The sequence below is a fragment of the Balaenoptera borealis genome (genome assembly GCF_965194805.1).
Source record: "Balaenoptera borealis genome assembly, chromosome: 16".
NCBI lineage: Eukaryota > Metazoa > Chordata > Mammalia > Artiodactyla > Balaenopteridae > Balaenoptera > Balaenoptera borealis.
The window spans coordinates 21,485,577-21,505,614 of NC_138872.1; the positions used below are offsets into that span (position 1 = coordinate 21,485,577).

The 20,038-nt window shown below is 36.5% G+C and overlaps 1 protein-coding gene across 7 annotated transcripts in view; it reads right to left on the bottom strand.

Annotated features, from left to right (window-relative positions):
- The window catches only part of RALGAPB (Ral GTPase activating protein non-catalytic subunit beta), a 106,213-nt gene that overhangs the window by 57,223 nt on the left and 28,952 nt on the right, over window positions 1–20,038 (bottom strand). For all 7 annotated transcript variants that reach the window (XM_082361920.1, XM_082361916.1, XM_082361918.1 and 4 more), the window contains 6 exons: window positions 18,028–18,191; window positions 16,265–16,451; window positions 13,593–13,724; window positions 3,009–3,187; window positions 1,810–1,958; window positions 1,467–1,683 (listed from right to left, as the gene is read on the bottom strand). In XM_082361920.1, the coding sequence (XP_082218046.1) occupies window positions 1,467–1,683; window positions 1,810–1,958; window positions 3,009–3,187; window positions 13,593–13,724; window positions 16,265–16,451; window positions 18,028–18,191 (1,028 nt within the window). The remainder of the gene's footprint in view (window positions 1–1,466; window positions 1,684–1,809; window positions 1,959–3,008; window positions 3,188–13,592; window positions 13,725–16,264; window positions 16,452–18,027; window positions 18,192–20,038) is intronic.

Consider the following 20,038-nt stretch of genomic DNA (forward strand, 5'->3'; position numbering starts at 1 on the left):
TGAACCACTCTGGATTCAGGGATTTTAGTGTCAACAGCTTGATACCCAAAAGTTACACTGTAAAGAATTGTATCTTAATAAAAATAAAAAATAAAAATATGACTAACTCAATCTAGAATATACAATACAAATTAATAAATATAAACATGGGTCATAAAACTCAAAATATAGGGCACATGAACATAAGAAAACATAAGCCAAAATGTTTTTTAAATGTTTTCATTTAGTCATCAAATAAGTACATTTACTTATCCATAAGTCAAACTTGCAAATAAAATATGGAAATGGTAGAATATAAAGTGTCTGAATTTGAAGAAAATAAACAAAGGAATCCCTCAACTCAATCATGCAATCTCAAATTATATTCCTGAAAATGCCTTTATATGCACTACTTTTCTAAATTATTTAAAGATTTGTAAGAACAACCAAAATAATTTACATGTATATAATGCTAACAGTCATAGACCCTTAGTTCCGAGATGATACATAATAAGAATGCATTTCTGAGAGAAAGCAGAGACCCTTATGACCATTTTATTAGTTTTATCCTTGAAATTAACACTCTCCCTAGAGATGCATAATCTAATGCAATTAGGCATCCTTTTATCTCAAGTTATTTCCAACCCCAGTGGAAAAGTGCTTCTCTTACCAACCAACCAATATTAATTATATTATTACATAAAGCACAGTTAATTCATAAAGCATAGTGCCTGGCACAGAGTAACTGCAGATCAATAAGTGCTAGCCATTTTTATTGTTCAGCTCTATAAAACAGTCATAAATATTCAGTATATTCTGCAGTACCCCAGCCTTCCATCCTGTACCCTATGCCACTACTTCCATGTATAATGGTAAGATGACAAATATCAATCAGATTTAGATAGAATTTCATTTCTGTAACAAAATCTAAATGAAGATATCAGGGTTGAGTTATTAATTCTTCACCAGTCTTATTTATTTTCAGAGAAAATATATTTTTCAAAGTGTGCCCTTGAAATAAAGTTCTCTAGACTAAAACCTAAAAGGTTAGAGTCTTCTGTGAAGCAGAAAATTTCTGATATTTATATGTAGTAATGAGTGAATGGCTGTCAAAATCTAAGAAAACACTTCTTATGAATAAATTTCTGGTCAATTATGTTTAATTCTTTATATCAATATTATTATCCTGGCTGACATGAAGGGAACTTCCAGGTCACCTACTGAAAGGAATCTGGTTTAACAAAAAGTGGCTAACCTGAAGTGTTAGACAAAAGCCAGACAAAAGCCAAACCTCATAGAACAAACATAAAAAGGACAAGTAGGGAAACTTTCAAAATTACTTCAGCTGGAAGGGGTTAAGCACAAGACACTGCTTGGTCAGAGACAGAGAGCTTTTTAAGATACATATTAATCTTGCAGGTAGGAAAGATTAAAAAGAAAAAAAAGAAAAGAAAAAAATGACAACGTATTTCTTGAGCAATATTTACCAGTCATGCTGCTGTCTCTGTTTATCCCATTATGAAGTTTACAGTGAACAAATGCTGCATCAAATAACCATGATCCAAAGAGATTCAAGATGCTGTTAACCTTTGGTCTCTGTGGGGCAGGCAGTGGCCGGGGTTCTGAACTAGTCTGATTTGGACTTGACAGAGGAGAGGTGGAGGATGTCTGGTGCTGAACTTTTGAGGCGTGAGCAGTACTAACCTATTAGAAGAACACAAGAATATAGCCACACTCATGAAAAGTTTGAGAAAACAGCAGGATTTTTTAAAAGGAGGGCAGATTAAAAAGCCCATTTTATACAGTATAACAACGGTCATGAAAACTTACTGTGCTTGTCTTCATGGTGGCCTTATTCACAGTAACAGCCCGGTGCCTCCGGTTATGTGGTGGGGTGGTATTGACAGCAGTGCTTTGAGGCATACTCAATCTATTCACGGGTGTTGGAGGAGCACTGTCTGATCGGGGTCTAGAAATGCCTTTAAAGAAAGACAAATGGAGTTATTCTTCATAGTTCAAAATATGTGGTCAGTAAATCTTCCTCAAGCAACACCAGTGAAGGCTCACAACAGACTACAGCAGAGACTGCTAGCTGCCTCCCAATATCAATTTGTCCTTTCTTCCTGAGTTACAAAACACAAATTTTAACTAGACATGGCTACCCAGAATAAACAACTGCATTTTGAAGGCTCCCTTACAGCCAGATGTGGCCATGTTCTGACCATAGAGAAGTGGGCAATTATTGGGTGGGTCTTCCCCAAGAAATCTCCTTAAAAGAATCAATCAAAGGTAGATGCTCCTTCCTTCCCAATTCCTGAACAGGATAGCTGGAACTCTTTCAGCCATCACGGCCCATGAGAGTGTGTACAAAGGATGAAGAGCCAGAAGATGGAAGGGCCTTGGGTCTCTGACAATGGTGGAACTGCTATAGCAGCCCTGTATACAGCTTAGTCCTGCACTTAACACGTGTGAAAGTAAACTACCTTGTTTAAACCACTAGTACTTTTGGCTAGGGGGCAGCCAAAGTTAACTGAACTAATATATTACCTCTGTAATATATTAATTGCACATAACAAAATGTTTTTGAAAATGATAGGTATTAAATATCGCTGCCTTTTAACAGGTTAAAAAAATACTGACTTTTCATGTGAAAAACAGTTTAAAACAACGGTTCACAAAAAGTATAAACTGCTTCCTAATGATTCACATAAGAATGATACCTAATGCATTTTAATCTGTATTTTCTTGGATTACTAGTGAGAATGAACACTTTTCTCTTTTGCAAATTATTTATTCATAGTCTTTGTCCATTTATCTACCAGGTCTTATTCTTTTTCTTTGCATTATTTGATCTATTTATATAATAATAACAAAAACCCTCTAGCTATCACACTCGTTGCAAATAATTTTTCCCAGGTTATTATTTGTAATCAACTCTGTTCATCTTTTGCTTTGGGCTGTCCACAAAAGTTTCTAAAACTAGACTCTAGAGTTATCTTCAAACATCTAGCAACATACACAAAATTCACCTAAGAATGCATCCACCAGACAGCTGATTCCACGCATGGCACGAAAAAATATTTGAGGCAGATGTTTAAGGCAGGGATACTGATTCAATTCTTGCGGCATTCCGCTCACATTTAAGAACTGTTCCTGAAATTTGGGAGTAGAGCTTATAATGGCTGGGTTACTCAAATCCACGGGATTACTATCAAAAGAGAGAGCAAGAATTAATTATACATTTAGAAATTTCTTTAGCAATAAAATGCATGCAATCTAATTTAAGAACAGGCTGTTTGTGCCTATTTCTTTGATTCAGAGAGGAGATTAATCTGTATTTAATAAGCTAGGGACTCAAACATCAACACTACTTTACAGAAGACCTGCAGTGTGCTTACATGAAGCTACTTTGCCTATTCAGAGAATGAGAATCAAAATAAGACTAGTTTTTAATTTTTTTAACGTATACATGGATATTTTGTAATATGTTTGGAATTAAGCAATGGAATGGTAAAACTATAAATAAATCAACAAGAACCCCAAGGAGAAAATCTTACTTTAATATTAACATTTCCAATTTTTTAAAAACTATGTGAAAATTGGGATTAGTGTTTGTGTTCACATGAACATACTAAAGCCATACATTTCAATGTATTTATTTTTTTTTCTGTTCCATATTTTTTTAATTAATTTATTTATTTTAACATCTTTATTGGAGTATAATTGCTTTACAATGTTGTTAGTTTCTGCTGTACAACAAACTGAATCAGTCCCATGCCTCTAGGTGGTTACAAAACACCAAGCTGATCTCCCTGTGCTATGCAGCTGCTTCTCACTAGCTATCTATTTTACATTTGGTAGTGTATATATGTCCATGCTACTCTCTCACTTCGTCCCAGCTTACCCTTCCCTCCCCACCCCCGTGTCCTCAAGTCCATTCTCTACGTCTGCGTCTTTATTCCTGTCCTGCCCCTAGGTTCATCATATCCATTTTTTTTAGATTCCAAATATATGTGTCAGCATATGGTATTTGTTTTCCTCTTTCTGACTTACTTCATTCACTCTGTATTACAGACTCTAGGTCCATCAACCTCACTACAAATAACTCAATTTCGTTTCTTTTATGGCTGTGTCTATATGCCACATCTTCTTTATCCATTCATCTGTCGATGGACACTTAGGTTGCTTCCATGTCCTGGCTATTGTAAATAGTGCTGCAATGAACATTGTGGGACATGGCTCTCTTGGAATTATGGTTTTCTCAGGGTATATGCCCAGTAGTGGGATTGCTGGGTCGTATGGTAGTTCCATTTTTAGTTTTTTAAGGAACCTCCATACTGTTCTCCATAGTGGCTGTATCAATTTACATTCCCAATAACAGTGCAAGAGGGTTCCCTTTTCTCCACACCCTCTCCAGCATTTAATGTTTCTAGATTTTTTGATGATGGCCATTCTGACCGGTGTAAAGTGATACCTCATTGTAGTTTTGACTTGCATTTCTCTAATGATTAGTGATGTTGAGCATCCTTTCATGTGTTTGTTGACAATCTGTATATCTTCTTTGGAGAAATGTCTATTTAGGTCTTCCACCCATTTTTGGATTGGGTTGTTTGTTTTTTTGATATTGAGCTGCATGAACTGCTTGTATATTTTAGAGATTAAGCCTTTGTCAGTTGCTTCGTTTGCAAATATTTTCTCCCATTCTGAGGGTTGTCTTTTCATCTTGTTTATGGTTTCCTTTGCTGTGCAAAAGCTTTTAAGTTTCATTAGGTCCCATTTGTTTATTTTTTTTTTATTTCCATTTCTCCAGGAGGTGGACCAAAAAAGATCTTGCTGTGATTTATGTCATGGAGTGTTCTGCCTATGTTTTCCTCTAAGAGTTTTATAGTGTCTGGCCTTACATTTAAGCCTTTAATCCATTTTGAGTTTATTTTTGTGTATGGTGTTAGGAAGTGTTCTAATTTCATTCTTTTACATGTAGCTGTCCAGTTTTCCCAGTACCACTTGTTGAAGAGGCTGTCTTTTCTCCATTGTATATTCTTGCCTCCTTTATCAAAGATGAGGTGACCATATGTGTGTGGGTTTATCTCTGGGCTTTCTATCCTGTTCCAGTCATCTATATGTCTGTTTTTTGTGCCAGTACCATACTGTCTTGATTACTGTAGCTTCATAGTAGAGTCTGAAGTCAGGGAGCCTGATTCCTCCAGCTCCGTTTTTCTTTCTCAAGATTGCTTTGGCTATTTGGGGTCTTTGTGTTTCCATACAAATTGCAAAACTTTTTGTTCTAGTTCTGTGAAAAATGCCATTGATAGTTTGATAAGTATTGCATTGAATCTGTAGATTGCTTTGGGTAGTACAGTCATTTTCACAATGTTGATTCTTCCAGTCCAAGAATATGGTATAACTCTCCACCTGTTTATATTGTCTTTAATTTCTTTCATCAGTGTCTTATAGTTTTCTGCATTCAGGTCTTTTGTCTCCCTAGGTAGGTTTATTCCTAAGTATTTTATTCTTTTTGTTGCAATGGTAAATGGGAGTGTTTTCTTAACTTCTCTTTCAGATTTTTCATCATTAGTGTACAGGAATGCAAGAGATTTCTGTGCATTAATTTTGTATCCTGCTACTTTACCAAATTCATTGATTAGCTCTAGTAGTTTTCTGGTAGCATCATTAGGATTCTCTATGTATAGTATCATGTCATCTGCAAAGAGTGACAGTTTTACTTCTTTTCCGATTTGGATTCCTTTTATTTCTTTTTCTTCTCTGATTGCTGTGGCTAAAACTTCCAAAACTATGTTGAATAATAGTGGTGAGAGTGGGCAACCTTGTCTTGTTCCTGATCTTAGAGGAAATGGTTTCAGTTTTTCACCACTGAGAACGATGTTGGCTGTGGGTTTGTCATATAAGGCCTTTATCATGTTGAGGTGAGGTAGGTTCCCTCTATGCCTGCTTTCTGGAGAGTTTTTATCATAAATGGGTGTTGATTTTGTCGAAAGCTTTTTCCGCATCTGTTGAGATGATCGTATGGTTTTTACCCTTCAATCTGTTAGTATGGTATATCACATTGATTGATTTGCATATACTGAAGAATTCTTGCATTCCTGGGATAAACCCCACTTGATCATGGTGTATGATCCTTTTAATGTGCTGTTGGATTCTGTCTGCTAGTATTTTGTTGAGGATGTTTGCATCTATGTTCATCAGTAATACTGGCATGTAGTTTTCTTTTTTTGTGACATCTTTGGTTTTGGCATCAGGGTGATGGTGGCCTCGTAGAATGAGTTTGGGAGCGCTCCTCCCTCTGCTATATTTTGGAAGAGTTTGAGAAGGATAGGTGTTAGCTCTTCTCTAAATGTTTGATAGAATTCACCTGCGAAGCCATCTGGTCCTGGGCTTTTGTTTGTTGGAAGATTTTTAATCACAGGTTCAAGTTCAGTGCTTGTGAATGGTCTGTTTATATTTTCAATTTCTTCCTGGTTCAGTCTTGGAAGGTTGTGCTTTTCTAAGAATTTGTCCATTCCTTCCAGGTTGTCCATTTTATTGGCATACAGTTGCTTGTAGTAATCTCTCATGATCATTTGCATTTCTGCAGTGTCAGTTGTTACTTCTCCTTTTTCATTTCTAATTCTGTTGATTTGAGTCTTCTCCCTTTTTTTCTTGATGAGCCTGGCAGGTGGTTTATCAATTTTGTTTATCTTCTCAAAGAACCAGCTTTTTGTTTTATTGATCTTTGCTATTGTTTCCTTCATTTCTTTTTCATTTATTTCTGATCTGATCTTTATGATTTCTTTCCTTCTGCTAACTTTGGGGTTTATTTTGTTCTTCTCTCTCTAACTGCTTTAGGTGTAAGGTTAGGTTGTTTATTTGAGATTTGTCTTGTTTCTTGAGGTAGGACTGTATCGCTATAAACTTCCCTTTTAGAACTGCTTTTGCTGCATTCCATAGGTTTTGGGTTGTCGTGTTTTCATTGTCATTTGTTTCTAGGTATTTTTTGATTTCCTCTTTGATTTCTTCAGTGATCTGTTGGTTATTTAGTAACGTATTGTTTAGCCTCCATGTGTTTGTATTTTTTAGTTTTTTTCCTGTAAATGATATCTAGTCTCATAGCGTTGTGGTCAGAAAAGATACTTGATACAATTCCAACTTTCTTAAATTTACCAAGGCTTGATTTGTGACCCAAGATATGATCTATCCTGGAGAATGTTCTATGAGCACTTGAGAAGAAAGTGTATTCTGTTGTTTTTGGATGGAATGTCCTATAAATATCAATTAAGTCCATCTTGCCTAATGTGTCATTTCAAGCTTGTGTTTCCTTATTTATTTTCATTTTGGATGATCTGTCCATTTGTGAAAGTGGGGTGTTCAAGTCCCCTACTATGATTGTGTTACTGTCAATTTCCTCTTTTATGGCTGTTAGCATTTGCCTTATGTATTGAGGTGCTCCTATGTTGGGTGCATAAATATTTACAACTGTTATATCTTCTTCTTGGATTGATCCCTCGATCATTATGTAGTGTCATTCTTTGTCTCTTGTAACAGTCTTTATTTTAAAGTCCATTTTGTCTGATATGAGAATTGCTACTCCAGTTTTCTTTTGATTTCCATTTGCATGGAACATCTTTTTCCACCCCCTCACTTTCAGTCTGTATGTGTCCCTAGGTCTGAAGTGGGTCTCTTGTAGACAGCATATATATGGGTCTTGTTTTTGTATCCATTCAGCCAGTCTATGTCTTTTGGTTGGAGTATTTAATCCATTTACATTTAAGGTAATTATCGATATGTATGTTCCTATTACCATTTTCTTTGTTGTTTTGGGTTTGTTTTTGTAGGTCTTCCTTCTCTTGTGTTTCCTGCCTAGAGAAGTTCCTTTAGCATTTGTTGTAGAGCTGGTTTGGTGGTGCTGAATTCTCTTAACTTTTGCTTGTCTATAAAAGTTTTAGGGGCTTCCCTGGTGGCGCAGTGGTTGAGAATCTGCCTGCTAATGCAGGGGACACGGGTTCAAGCCATGGTCTGGGAAGATCCCATATGCCGCGGAGCAACTAGGCCCGTGAGCCACAATTACTGAGCCTGCGCGTCTGGAGCCTGTGCTCTGCAACAAGAGAGGCCGCGATAATGAGAGGCCCGCACACCACGATGAAGAGTGGCCCCCACTTGCCGCAACTAGAGAAAGCCCTCTCACAGAAACGAAGACCTAACATAGCAATCAATCAATGAATGAATCAATAAATAAATCTTAAAAAAAAAAAGTTTTAATTTCTCTGTCGAATCTGAATGAGATCCTTGCTGGGTAATCTTGGTTGTAGGTTTTTCTCTTTCATCACTTTAAATATGTCCTGCCACTCCCTTCTGGCTTGCAGAGTTTCTGCTGAAAGATCAGTTGTTAAATCTTATGGGGATTCCCTTGTATGTTATTTGTTGCTTTTCCCTTGCTGCTTTTAATATTTTTTCTTTGTATTTAATTTTTGATAGTTTGATTAATATGTGTCTTGGCATGTTTCTCCTTGGATTTATCCTGTACGGGACTCTGCGATTCCTGGACTTGACTGACTCTTTCCTTTCCCATATTAGGGAAGTTTTCAACTATTATCTCTTCAAAGATTTTCTCAGACTCTTTCTTTTTCTCTTCTTCTTCTGGGACCCATATAATTCAAATGTTGGTGTGTTTAATGTTGTCCCAGAGGTCTCTGAGACTGTCCTCAATTCTTTTCATTCTTTTTTCCTTATTTTGCTCTGTAGTAGTTATTTCCACTATTTTATCTTCTAGGTCACTTATCCGTTCTTCTGCCTCAGTTATTCTGCTATTGATTCCTTCTAGAGAATTTTTAATTTCATTTATTGTGTTATTCATCATTGTTTATTTGCTCTTCAGTTCTTCTAGGTCCTTGTTAAACATTTCTTGTATTTTCTCCATTCTATTTTCAAGATTTTGTATCCTCTTTACCATCATTACTCTGAATTCTTTTTCAGGTAGACTGCCTATTTCCTCTTCATTTGTTTGGTCTGGTGGGTTTTTACCTTGCTCCTTCACCTGGTGCATATTTCTCTGTCTTCTCATTTTGTTTAACTTACTGTGTTTGGAGTCTCCTTTTCGCAGGCTGCAGGTTCGCAGTTCCCGTTGTTTTTGGTGTCTGCCCCCAGTGGGTGAGGTTGGTTCAGTGGCTTGTGTAGGATTCCTAGTGCAGGGAACTGGTGCCTGTGTTCTGGTGGGTGGGGCTGGATCTTCTCTTTCTGGTGGGCAGGGCTGCGTCCGGTGGGGGGTGTGTTTTGGGGTGTCTGTGAACTTAGTATGATTTTAGGCAGCCTCTCTGATAATGCATGGGGTTGTGTTCCTGTCTTGCTAGTTGTTTGGTATGGCGTCCAGCCAAGCTGGAGCTTGCTGGTGGCCATTGGGTGGAGCTGGGTCTTAGCACTGAGATGGAGATCTCTGGGAGAGCTCTTGCCGACTGATATTACGTGGGACCGGGAGGTCTCTAGTGGTCCAATGTCCTGGACTTGGTTTTCCCACCTTGGAGGCTCAGGCCTGACACCAGGCCGGAGCACCACGACCCTGTCAGCCACACGGATGTCTGAAGTAAGGTCCTGGAGCAACACCCCAGCATGTGTGGCAGAGGTAGGATAGGGCAGCAGACCCATTTCAATGTATTTAAAACAATGGGCTTGAGGTATATTTTATATATAAATAATTTTAAACATTTCCATTAAAAAATAGATTTAGGCTTCCACTCAAAATAGTCTGCTTAACTGTCCATTAAACAGCCTTTCCAACCCAAAGTAATATTGTTAGTCAACCTACAGCCAGCACCTGGAAAGAACTTCCACTAGCTTCAAGACGAAAAGAACTAGGCTGAGAAACATAAATCAGTGGTTTATAGATGCCCTGAGCCTTTGAAACCTTTCTCCATCTACTCAGACTCTGAATTTCACATAACTGCAAATGGGGACAGGGGCGTGTGTGTGCATGTATGGAAAAGGGGCTTCTAGTGTTAGTACACTGTATCCAAAGAACTGTGGTCCACTATGTGGCATAGAGAAGATAAGAAGTCTCTAGAAGCAGTACCTACTGGGGATTATAGTTCTATGTTCAAAAATTATAAAAATAAGCAGTAAGCTTGGAATGGACTACACCTCAGTCCAGCAGAGCTCTGTTAAATTCGTATCTGTTTGATACTGAAAACTGGGGAGGAAGAAACAGGGGTTCAGGGGGAGCCTGCCAGAGAAGGATAGCAGTGCATATGCCCAAGAGGAGCAAAAATGCCAAGAGACAGACAATAGAGCAGCCTGTCCCAAGGCTGCCTTGATCCCTCCCTATCATGATTGAATGTTCACTGCTTCTTGGAGCCCAGTGAGACCTCTCTATCATCACACAATAACCCCTCTTTCACCTGCATTTGTTTAAGTAAGTTCCTATTCTGTATATCAAAAAAAAACTCTGACTAAAATACTAAAATCTTTCAGCTCAAGAAGAAAGATAGAGCCTGAAGAGATCAATTAATAGTGAAGGAATAGGAAAAGATTATCCAAGAACTACAAACTCTTAAGAAATATATAACTTTCATGCAACAGAGCATAGAAAAAGATAGGTAGTTTCCTATTTAAGTTACCAAAATATAAATTAGTCAAAAAATAGAAACGGAGATAATCTGGGAAAACATTAAAATAGCATTCCATAACCAAGCAGAAGTTTTCTCTAAAGAATGAAGGATGATTCAATAGAACAGCATTCCATAACCAAGCAGAATTTTTCTCTAAACAATGAAGGATGATTCAGTACTGGGGGAAAATTAACATACTATCAATAGGTAAAAGAAGAAAAAACATTTAATTGTTTAAATGGATGCCAAAATATGATTTGAAAATAATTCAGTACTATTTCTGATTTTACTTATATTTTTAAATTTAAAATTTTTTAATTGCTTAGGAAATCAGGAACATAAAAAAGAATAACTATCTAATATCAACAACCAATATCCCACTCAAAATTTCATGCAATAGAGGCATTCCAATGAAAATCAGAATGAAAGAAGGATGCCAAAACAGTATCATTTTAACTCAACAATGTACTAGAAATTCTGCCTAATGTAGTAAAACACATACAAAAATAATTATAACAATGGCAACTTTTCAAGCATTAGACGTACTGTTTTACATACTTTATCTTCAATACTTATAACAAGATGGATACTATTATTATCCCCATTGTATAGATTAAAAGAGACTGAGACTCAGAGAGACTAAACTGCTTGCTCAAGTTCACAAAGAAAAAAGTAGCAGAACATGAACTCATATACAGATCTTACTGCAATCAAAGCACTTATAATTAATTACCACAGATTCGAGTATGAATTACTAGAAAGGAGACATTTATTTGCAGATATGTGTTCATTATATCTAGAAATTTAAAAAGAATTAGTGAAATACAGCATTTTAAAATCCCAAACATATAAAAAATATACAAAAATAAAATAAGTAAAACACTTTCTTCACAGCAGCAATAGCCACTTACAAGATTTAACAGTAGAAAAAAAGTTAGCCTTTCACAACATCAGCAATAAATACATAGGAATAATGGTAAAAAGAAAAAAAATTATGCAGATCTCTGTGAAGAAAACTACAAAACACTTCTGCAAGATATTTAAGATTCTAGGGGCTTCCCTGGTGGTGCAGTGGTTAAGAATCCGCCTGCCAATGTAGGGGACATGGGTTCGATCCCTGGCCCGGGAAGATCTCACATGCTGCAGAGCAACTAAGCCCATGTGCCACAACTACTGAGCCTGCGCTCTAGAGCCTGTGCTCTGCAACAAGAGAAGCCATGACAATGAGAAGCCTGCACAACGCAATGAAGAGTAGCCCCCGCTTGCCTCAACTAGAGAAAGCCCATGCACAGCAACAAAGACCCAACACAACCTAAATAAATAAATTAATTAATTAAATAAATAAGATTCTAAAAAAGAAAAATACCTACTCTTAGAAAAGCAAACACAATATATTAAGATGTCAGCTGTTCTTAAATATAAATACAAGCTTAATGCAATTCTCATCTTTGGCAGAGTCTGGTTAGATGTTCACTAGCTTCTCTTTTCCTCCTATGTTCTCTTGCAATTAAGTGTGGCATATGTCTGAGTTCCAGCCAATGGAATATGGGTAGCAGTGACTTACATCACACTTCAGGAGCTGGTCCATGAAAACCTTCCACACAATTTTCCTGCTCTCTCTCTTTTCCATCTTCTAGCCAGATACAGAGGCACCTGCCTACAAAGTTAAGGCCCTAATAAAGCCACATGCTGAAGATGGCAGAGACTCTGCCAGCCTGAGTCCCTGAACAACTACCTAAGCAGAGCTGCTCCTTACCCAAGACTTTATGAAACATACTGTACTAAGCCACTAAGATTTTCAGGTTCATCTGCTAAAGGAGGACATGTTCCTTACCCTAATTAACATACACTCCAAACCCCAAAAGGTTTTGTGAGGTTCTTCTGTTCACTTGTGTTTTGTAACATGTCAAACAGATCTAAAATTCATCTAAAATGTTAAACAGGCAAGAAGAGATCTTTAAAAATATTCCAAGAAATGTTTTAGGGAAAAAGATATTAGTCCCACCAAATATCAATAACTATTATAAGGTTAAAATAATTAAAAGTGTTAATCTCCTATAAGAATGAATTAAGAGATCAATGGAATAATATGTGACCCAAAGACAAAACCCATATATATAAAAGAACTTAATGGCACAAAGGAAACAAAGTCAGAAGAAATCATAGGTGAATATCTATCTGATCAAAGAACACAAAAACTTTCTAATCTTAAAGGAAACAGAAAATAATCACAGAAAAAGACAGATTTAAAAAATAAACTAAAATCACTGAAAGATGAAAAACACACAATACCAACTGAAAAAAAATGATAGAAAGTGGTTAAGATCCCTAACTTATAAACAGGTCATACAGAGTAATTTAGAATCACTAATACACAAATAGAAAAATGAGGCTCGTCAAACCAGAAAGAAAAGATATGCAAGGAAAAAGTTTACAAATCAAGACAGTATACAACAGAACCAAAGTTCCACAGAGCACAAGGATGGGGCTAGTAGAGAGAAAGGTAGGAAGCAATGAAATTGAATTGAATAGAATTACTATAAAAAAAGAAAGAGCATGAAGTATTACTTTTAGCAATTTGTCCCTCTGTGAAATTTTATGGTGTACCCTCAGTGAAATTTTAAACAACGCTACTGGAGGAGAGGTCCTGAGAGCCAGACTGACCAGTCAGTGCTGGTCATAGAGAGGAACAAGCTAGTCTCCAGTCCCCACAGAATGTGACAAAGTCCTGGGAGAGAGATCATCATCCAAGCTGCACCAACAGGCAAGAGAACAAATGCTGCAACTACTGTAGGGAACAAGCCTCTAGAGAGTGTGGCCCAAGAGCAGCTGAGGACAGCCTGACCCTGCTGGGACGGGGAGAGCAGGGGCACATGATGTAGATGTGTGTGCTGTCCAATTTGGCTCCATCTGATGACTGGGCTTAACAGCCACACTGTGAACTCCAACAAGGAATTATAGCACCGTTCCTGCCCTAAGACACTCACTGTGTAAAGACCACATGAAATACAACAACAGTACCTTAACATATGTAAAAAGCGAAACCATGTCTGTGCAACACACTCATTATCCATTTCAGGAGGGATCAGACTGGCATCTTCATCGGGAACTTTAAATGGAGGAAATGAAGGACCATATGTAAAGCGTAGCAATCTAGAAAATAAAAAAAGTCACACCACCAAGTTCATTTTGTAACAGAATGGAAAATACATTCAAGCATTAAAATATACTAAGAGAAATATGATAAGAGAAAATAGATGAAACTTGTCTTATACCTCATTGAAGTGAATAAAATAAATGAAAACCCTTCCTTATAAAATAGATAAACTGGAATAGGATTTCCAGCTTTGTAAAGGATTTTTTAAAACATGTATTTCTTTTTTTAAATAATTAATGTTATTTATAATTTAGTTCATATATTTTTAAGTTATAAAATTTATAAGTTTATTTTATTTACTTATAAAATTTCTTTATAATTTTATAAATTTATGTATTTAATTGTAAGTTTATTTTACTTATATGATTTTATTATAATTATCAAATAAGTGATTTTTTAAATTAAATATTATATCTCATATAAATTTTATAATACATCTTGTATATAACATTATAATATGTATAACATGTAACATACAATGGTGTATATAATTATACATAATATAATTTTATAATATATACTATAATATAAATTACAAATTAAATATTACTTTATAAAATTAAATTACCTAAAGTTTACTTTATAATTGCAAATAAATCATATAATCATAAACACAATTATGCTTATGTTGATTATATAGTCATATAATATAAATAATAAATTCTTTAAATTACTTTTAAAAGATTCATCACACTGCAAATGCCTTCAACACAACTAAGCTATAATTTATTCATAATAACTGCTACATAACTTTAAATGAAGTTTAGAATTTATGGTCTGTGTGCCATAAAATGAATCTGACAATTCAATTACTTAACTAAATAGTAATATTCCAAATGTATTAAAACTGTTCAAAGCCCTCTGACCCAATTATTAACCTATTATAATTAGAATAGATTATACTCTATTATAGTTATATAATCTAAAGATTATGTCTTAATAAAATAACCAGAATATACACAAAGACTATGTATAAAGTACTCACATATCAACAATATTTTTAAAATAAAACACAGAGAAAAACTTAAATATCAAAACAGCAAGGAAATTATTAAATGAATTATAATTCCATTTATAAAATGAAAAACTATAAAGCCATTAAAAATGATCTTGAGATCTATTTAAGAAGAAAAAAGGCACATGTAATTACTGGGACAAGAATCAGACAACAGATAAAAAAAGCAGATAATACTATATCAAATAATCTCAAATTGATTTTTTAAAAAAGAGAAAACACAAAAAATACATTCAAACTTTGGTTATTTGTAAGTGATGGATATTTCCCCCTACATCTTCTAAATTTTCTATTATAAGCATGTATTGCTTTTATAATCAAGATAAAAGGATGTATTATTTAAAAATAGATTCATAATATTGACATTCACAAAGATATACCAGAATCAATAGAATATTCCAAACCTTCATCTTAGTTTAAACGATGATAAAGAGATAAACATTTAGTAACTCTCAAAACGACCAGTCTACCTTCTGATACATGACACCACCTACGAATGATCTGTTCTCACCTCCACCACTACCCCACCCCCAATCAAATCTGAATCAGATCAAGTCTCTAGATCTAACCACCAGTGGACAGGAAATACAGGGGACAGAGGAACATGCTAATTAACACAACTAGGACATAATCAGAAAAATCCAAAATGTGAAGCATTCTATAAGACAACCAATCCAGTTCAACAAAAAAACTGCAAGGAAATAAAAATGAGAGAACAGTAACCTACAGTTTAAAATAGGCTTAAGAAACATGTCAACTAAATACAATGTCCAAACCTTGTTTGTGTTCCGATTCAATGGAATCAACTATAAAAAAAATTGAGACATTCAGGGACATCTGAACACTCAACAGCTAACCAATATTAACAAACTATTAACATTTTGTTTAGGTGTGGTAAGTGGTATTGTGATTATGTTTAAAAAAGAATGCTCAGCTTTTAGAGTCATATTAAAAGAAATGAAAAAACAAGTCTGAAAAAAACGAAGCCTAACAGTTTATTCACAGAATAGTGATGGCATTACATATAAATGGTAAAAAAAAAAAAAAAAAGTTAAATTATTATAATAAAATACTGCCTACTTTGGTTACACAGGAGAACATTATAGTATGGTCCTATTTCTGTAAAATTATGTATAAACATATATAATAAGACTTCTGGTGAACTTAACTCTTTCTGTTACACCTTTCTTTGGTTTGTTTTTTTAAAATAATGATCATGAATATTTTAATAATCAGAATAAGAGTGGGATTTTGGGGGTGGGAGTGGTGGGGCTCAGAATTTATCTGCCTCTCCAAAATACTTGCTTAATCTAAAATGTTTTGGATTAGACAGGCACTAGCCAAACTGACACATCTATTTTTAAAAAGTGGTTTGATTCTCTATCTAAAGTACAGTAATAAGAGACACAGAATAGAGACTTTTTACCATGTACTCTGTGACTCCCAGAAAGACACAGAACTAGGGGAAAGCTACCCAAGGCCAGACGGATGAAGGAAGGCAAGTGGATGATGGTAACTTACCTGGAAGTGAGCGCACAGATGACCTTGCTCCACTGCTCCACCACTGCCGGGTGGTGCCTCCAGTTAGCCACCATCTCCTTGGCTGTTTTCCAGTAAGGAGGTGTTGGGAAGCACCGAGTACAAGCTAGTAACCAAACCTCAAAGAGAACACCAATCAACTTCTCTGCTAGATTCTCAGCAATGCCACCTTACCAACAAAAAGAAAACATCTTTGGCATACTTATTTGTAGAGCAGAATCTTTAATTCACTGACTTGGGAGAACTGGTCAAAAAATTAAAATAACTGCAATGTTAAGTTTTGACTTTCAAATAACCACTTAACAGTGAGAACAAAAAACTATTCTTAGAAGCTCCCATGAAGGAAATCATGGATACATCAACCCATTATCACTTTGAAAGTTTTCAAGTGGCCCTGCTCGATTCGTATTGAAGATCTTAATCTTCCAGCAGTGGGACAAGGAGTACAGAGGGAAGAAGGGAAAGGATGAGTGTCTATAATGAACGACTGCTATAAGTCAGTTTCTGTGCACACAGCTCATACACATTAATTCTGCAGGATAGGTGTTTATAGTATCTCTTACCAATTATCGATTATACCCATTTTGAAGATGAGAAAACAGGTTCAGGAAATTTAAGTAACTTGCCCAAGTTCACACAGCCAATAAGTAAAGGAATCAGAACAAATACCCAAGACTTTTTACCTCTAAACTTTGCTATAAAATGCTTCAGGTGTTTGAAAGCTACCCTTCAAGGGAGAGGGAGACAAAGAAGGGAGCCGAAGGACTGGTGCTGGGCAGGACAGAGCCTCAACCATGAAAACAGAGCTGCTCCTCTGTTCCAAGCCCTGGAACTAGGAAGAACAGCAGTGGTCTGTACTCTGCATAGCTCCAAAGGCAAACTTGGGATGAGAAGGAAAAGTTCTAAGGATTCCTATTTCAAATGTGCAAAAATGAAGTTTCAACAATAATAAGCCCCAGAAGTGGATGGATTGCCTGCCTCATGGTGCTGAAATCCCTGGCATGGGGAGTGTGTAGCAGAGAGACACACTATCTGTGTCTGGCCAGCTATCATCAATACCAGAGAGGGCATTCCTATTATGGGGTCCCTTGCAACACTAAAATTCTAGTTTTTTTTTAAGATATCTTCCGGGACACTGCATTTGTGTGAGAGCACAAGCACACTCACATGTGTTAGTAAAGAGACTGCACAGATGAATAAGCAACAAGGGAACTTGGATCTAGAATATCAACTTATTGTCTGTGTATACTGTGCATACAAAGCAGGATGTCTAAAATACACTCTAAAATCTTATAAAATTGGAGGCTTTTTAATGGCTAGGCAATGAATGACATACTGTCATACTTCCAAATAGAACACTTTAAGATTCTGTAGGGTTCATTTGCTAAACAAAATATCTTCTAGCTATCAAGTTTTCAGAGTCTACCTGGATAACTACTTTGTAATCAGGTACATTAGTTGTTTCGTATATAGGCTCTATCCTAATATACTGAACAAGCTACTGTTACTGTCATTATCAAACATGCATTAATTCACTGAGTCCCTCCCTATATTAGCAAAATCATCACTGAAGGTAACATAACTTTGCATTGTGCCTTTGAGGGTTTTCCATTCTAAGAACTGTTCATCTTGGTTTGTCAACTGTAGTGCCAAAATTTAAATCCCCACAGAGTCTACTACTCATTGAGACTAAAAGTAAACAGCATTTGGAGCTCAGAAATAAATTAGAAAAAAAATTAACAAACCTGGAACGGTTGGTGGTGCTAGAAGTATGTCATTAATCTGCAGAAGAAACAACAGTAAGACTTCCCAGGTTTCTCGGGCCATAATGGATGACTCACGGGCCAGTTTCTGAATGGCTCTCAGGACCTGTAAGCATAGTCGGATCTGACTGGAGCCCTGTTCCTGTCTGAAGAAGACAGACAGACATCACTGACAAGCCTTGAGGAGAGAATGCAACAGTTAAGGACAGGCAACTTTTGGATACAGCAAGCAATGATCCAATGATACTCCCTAACAGCATCAGCAGACAGAATTAGGTGCACCCTCTTCAGTTCAAAGCTACTTCCTCGTCATACAGTTTGGCCCTCTGGGATCTCAGCCTACCACTCTTAAAGAGCTTGAAGAGCTCCTGGGGAGATAGAGGATAATACAAAATAAACTTCACCTCTAGATTTTCTAAGTCTGAAATGTGCCTGGCACATACAACAGATACACAATAGGTTTCTGCTGAATGAATGAGCAAATACCCACAGCCACTTCTGCTGCTCACACAGCAGAATGGCCTTTGTATTCTTTTTAAAAATTTTAAACATACATTTACAAGAATCCTGCACGTGATTTCATAGTGCTCACAGTCCCTCTGAAGCTAATGTCTGCTAGAGAAGAGCCTACAGAACAGAATATCCTAACAGGTCCCCAAAACTGACGAGATATAGAGGCAATTGCCTCAGAAATGAGCACCTGCTACTGCTGCTCTACAAAAAAAAAAGGCAACATAACCCAAGATGGGGGCTCCAAAGGTACCCCAAGATACTCCCAAAGAACAGTTTTATAACGCTTTTTAGTCCACAGGACCATTTTTCTCCAACAGAATTAGATCAATATATCAGGTCCAAGCTCCAGCCCTTATCCCCACTGTCCAAAGTGGATCACCGTGAGAATTTCAAGAATCGTAGTAAACCCACTGCATCAGCAAATGCTGAACTGCCCTCTGGAGTTCCCATGTGAAACCCAAGACAAGTAACTAATACTACTGAAATAAATCTTGAGGCCAAGTTTCTATATATTATGACTCATGTTACAAATTCATAAAACATGTCTGAATCAGAGTAGGGAATCGCAGAGCTGCCTCAAGAAATCCAGAAAATGAAGTGAGTGCCCTTAGAACTCCCATTACAACCTTAGAATAAAGATTCTCAGATTCTGGGCCATGACCCAGAAAACCAGAAACTTACACTGGAGTTGCCAAAAAATGACAACCTTAAGTTTTCCCTAAAGAAGTCAGATCTAAAGTAAAATGATGAGACATTCACTTAGGCAAAGCCAAGAGTCCCCAAGAGCAGGAAGATGTCCCATGTTCAGTTTGATCTGAATCCAGTCCATGGGAAGCCATGAGGCCCAAGTTTGTGTCTGTTGCTCTGGCTACTAAAGAAGAGTAAGAAATACATAACAGCCCCAAACCTCATGTAGCCATGTAAGAGGAAACCCAGAATAAGAAAAATACCACTAGCAGTCCTGGGGGTGACACTCTTGCAAGATAGCAATGACACTAGAAGCCTTCCAAATGGTAACCCAGGCCTACCCACCCTTTCTAGGTACTACCTGCCCAGTGGCAGAAAAAGAAACATCTGCTCCTTAGGTACTGTAGCCTCACTCAGACAGCCTAAATTTAAGAGCAGTGTCCAAGTTTCTACAGCTAAGAGAAACAAGGTAATCTTTACTGAAAAATAAACAGAAAGGTCTAAACACCAAAGATGTTCCTTTCCCCTTAATATTTTCAAAAGCAACTTGTGAACTTCAGAAAACTGTTCTAGAACATGGGGTGGTGAACTATGTATGGCCAATGGGTCAAATCTGGCCTGCTATCTGTTTTTGTAAATAAAGTTTTATTGGAACACAACCATGCTCATTTATTTATATATCATCTATGGCTGCTTCTCTACACCAGCAGAGTTGAATAGTTGTGACAGACACCGTATGGCCCACAAAGGCTAAAATATTTGCTATATGATTCTTCACAAAAAGTTTGCCGAC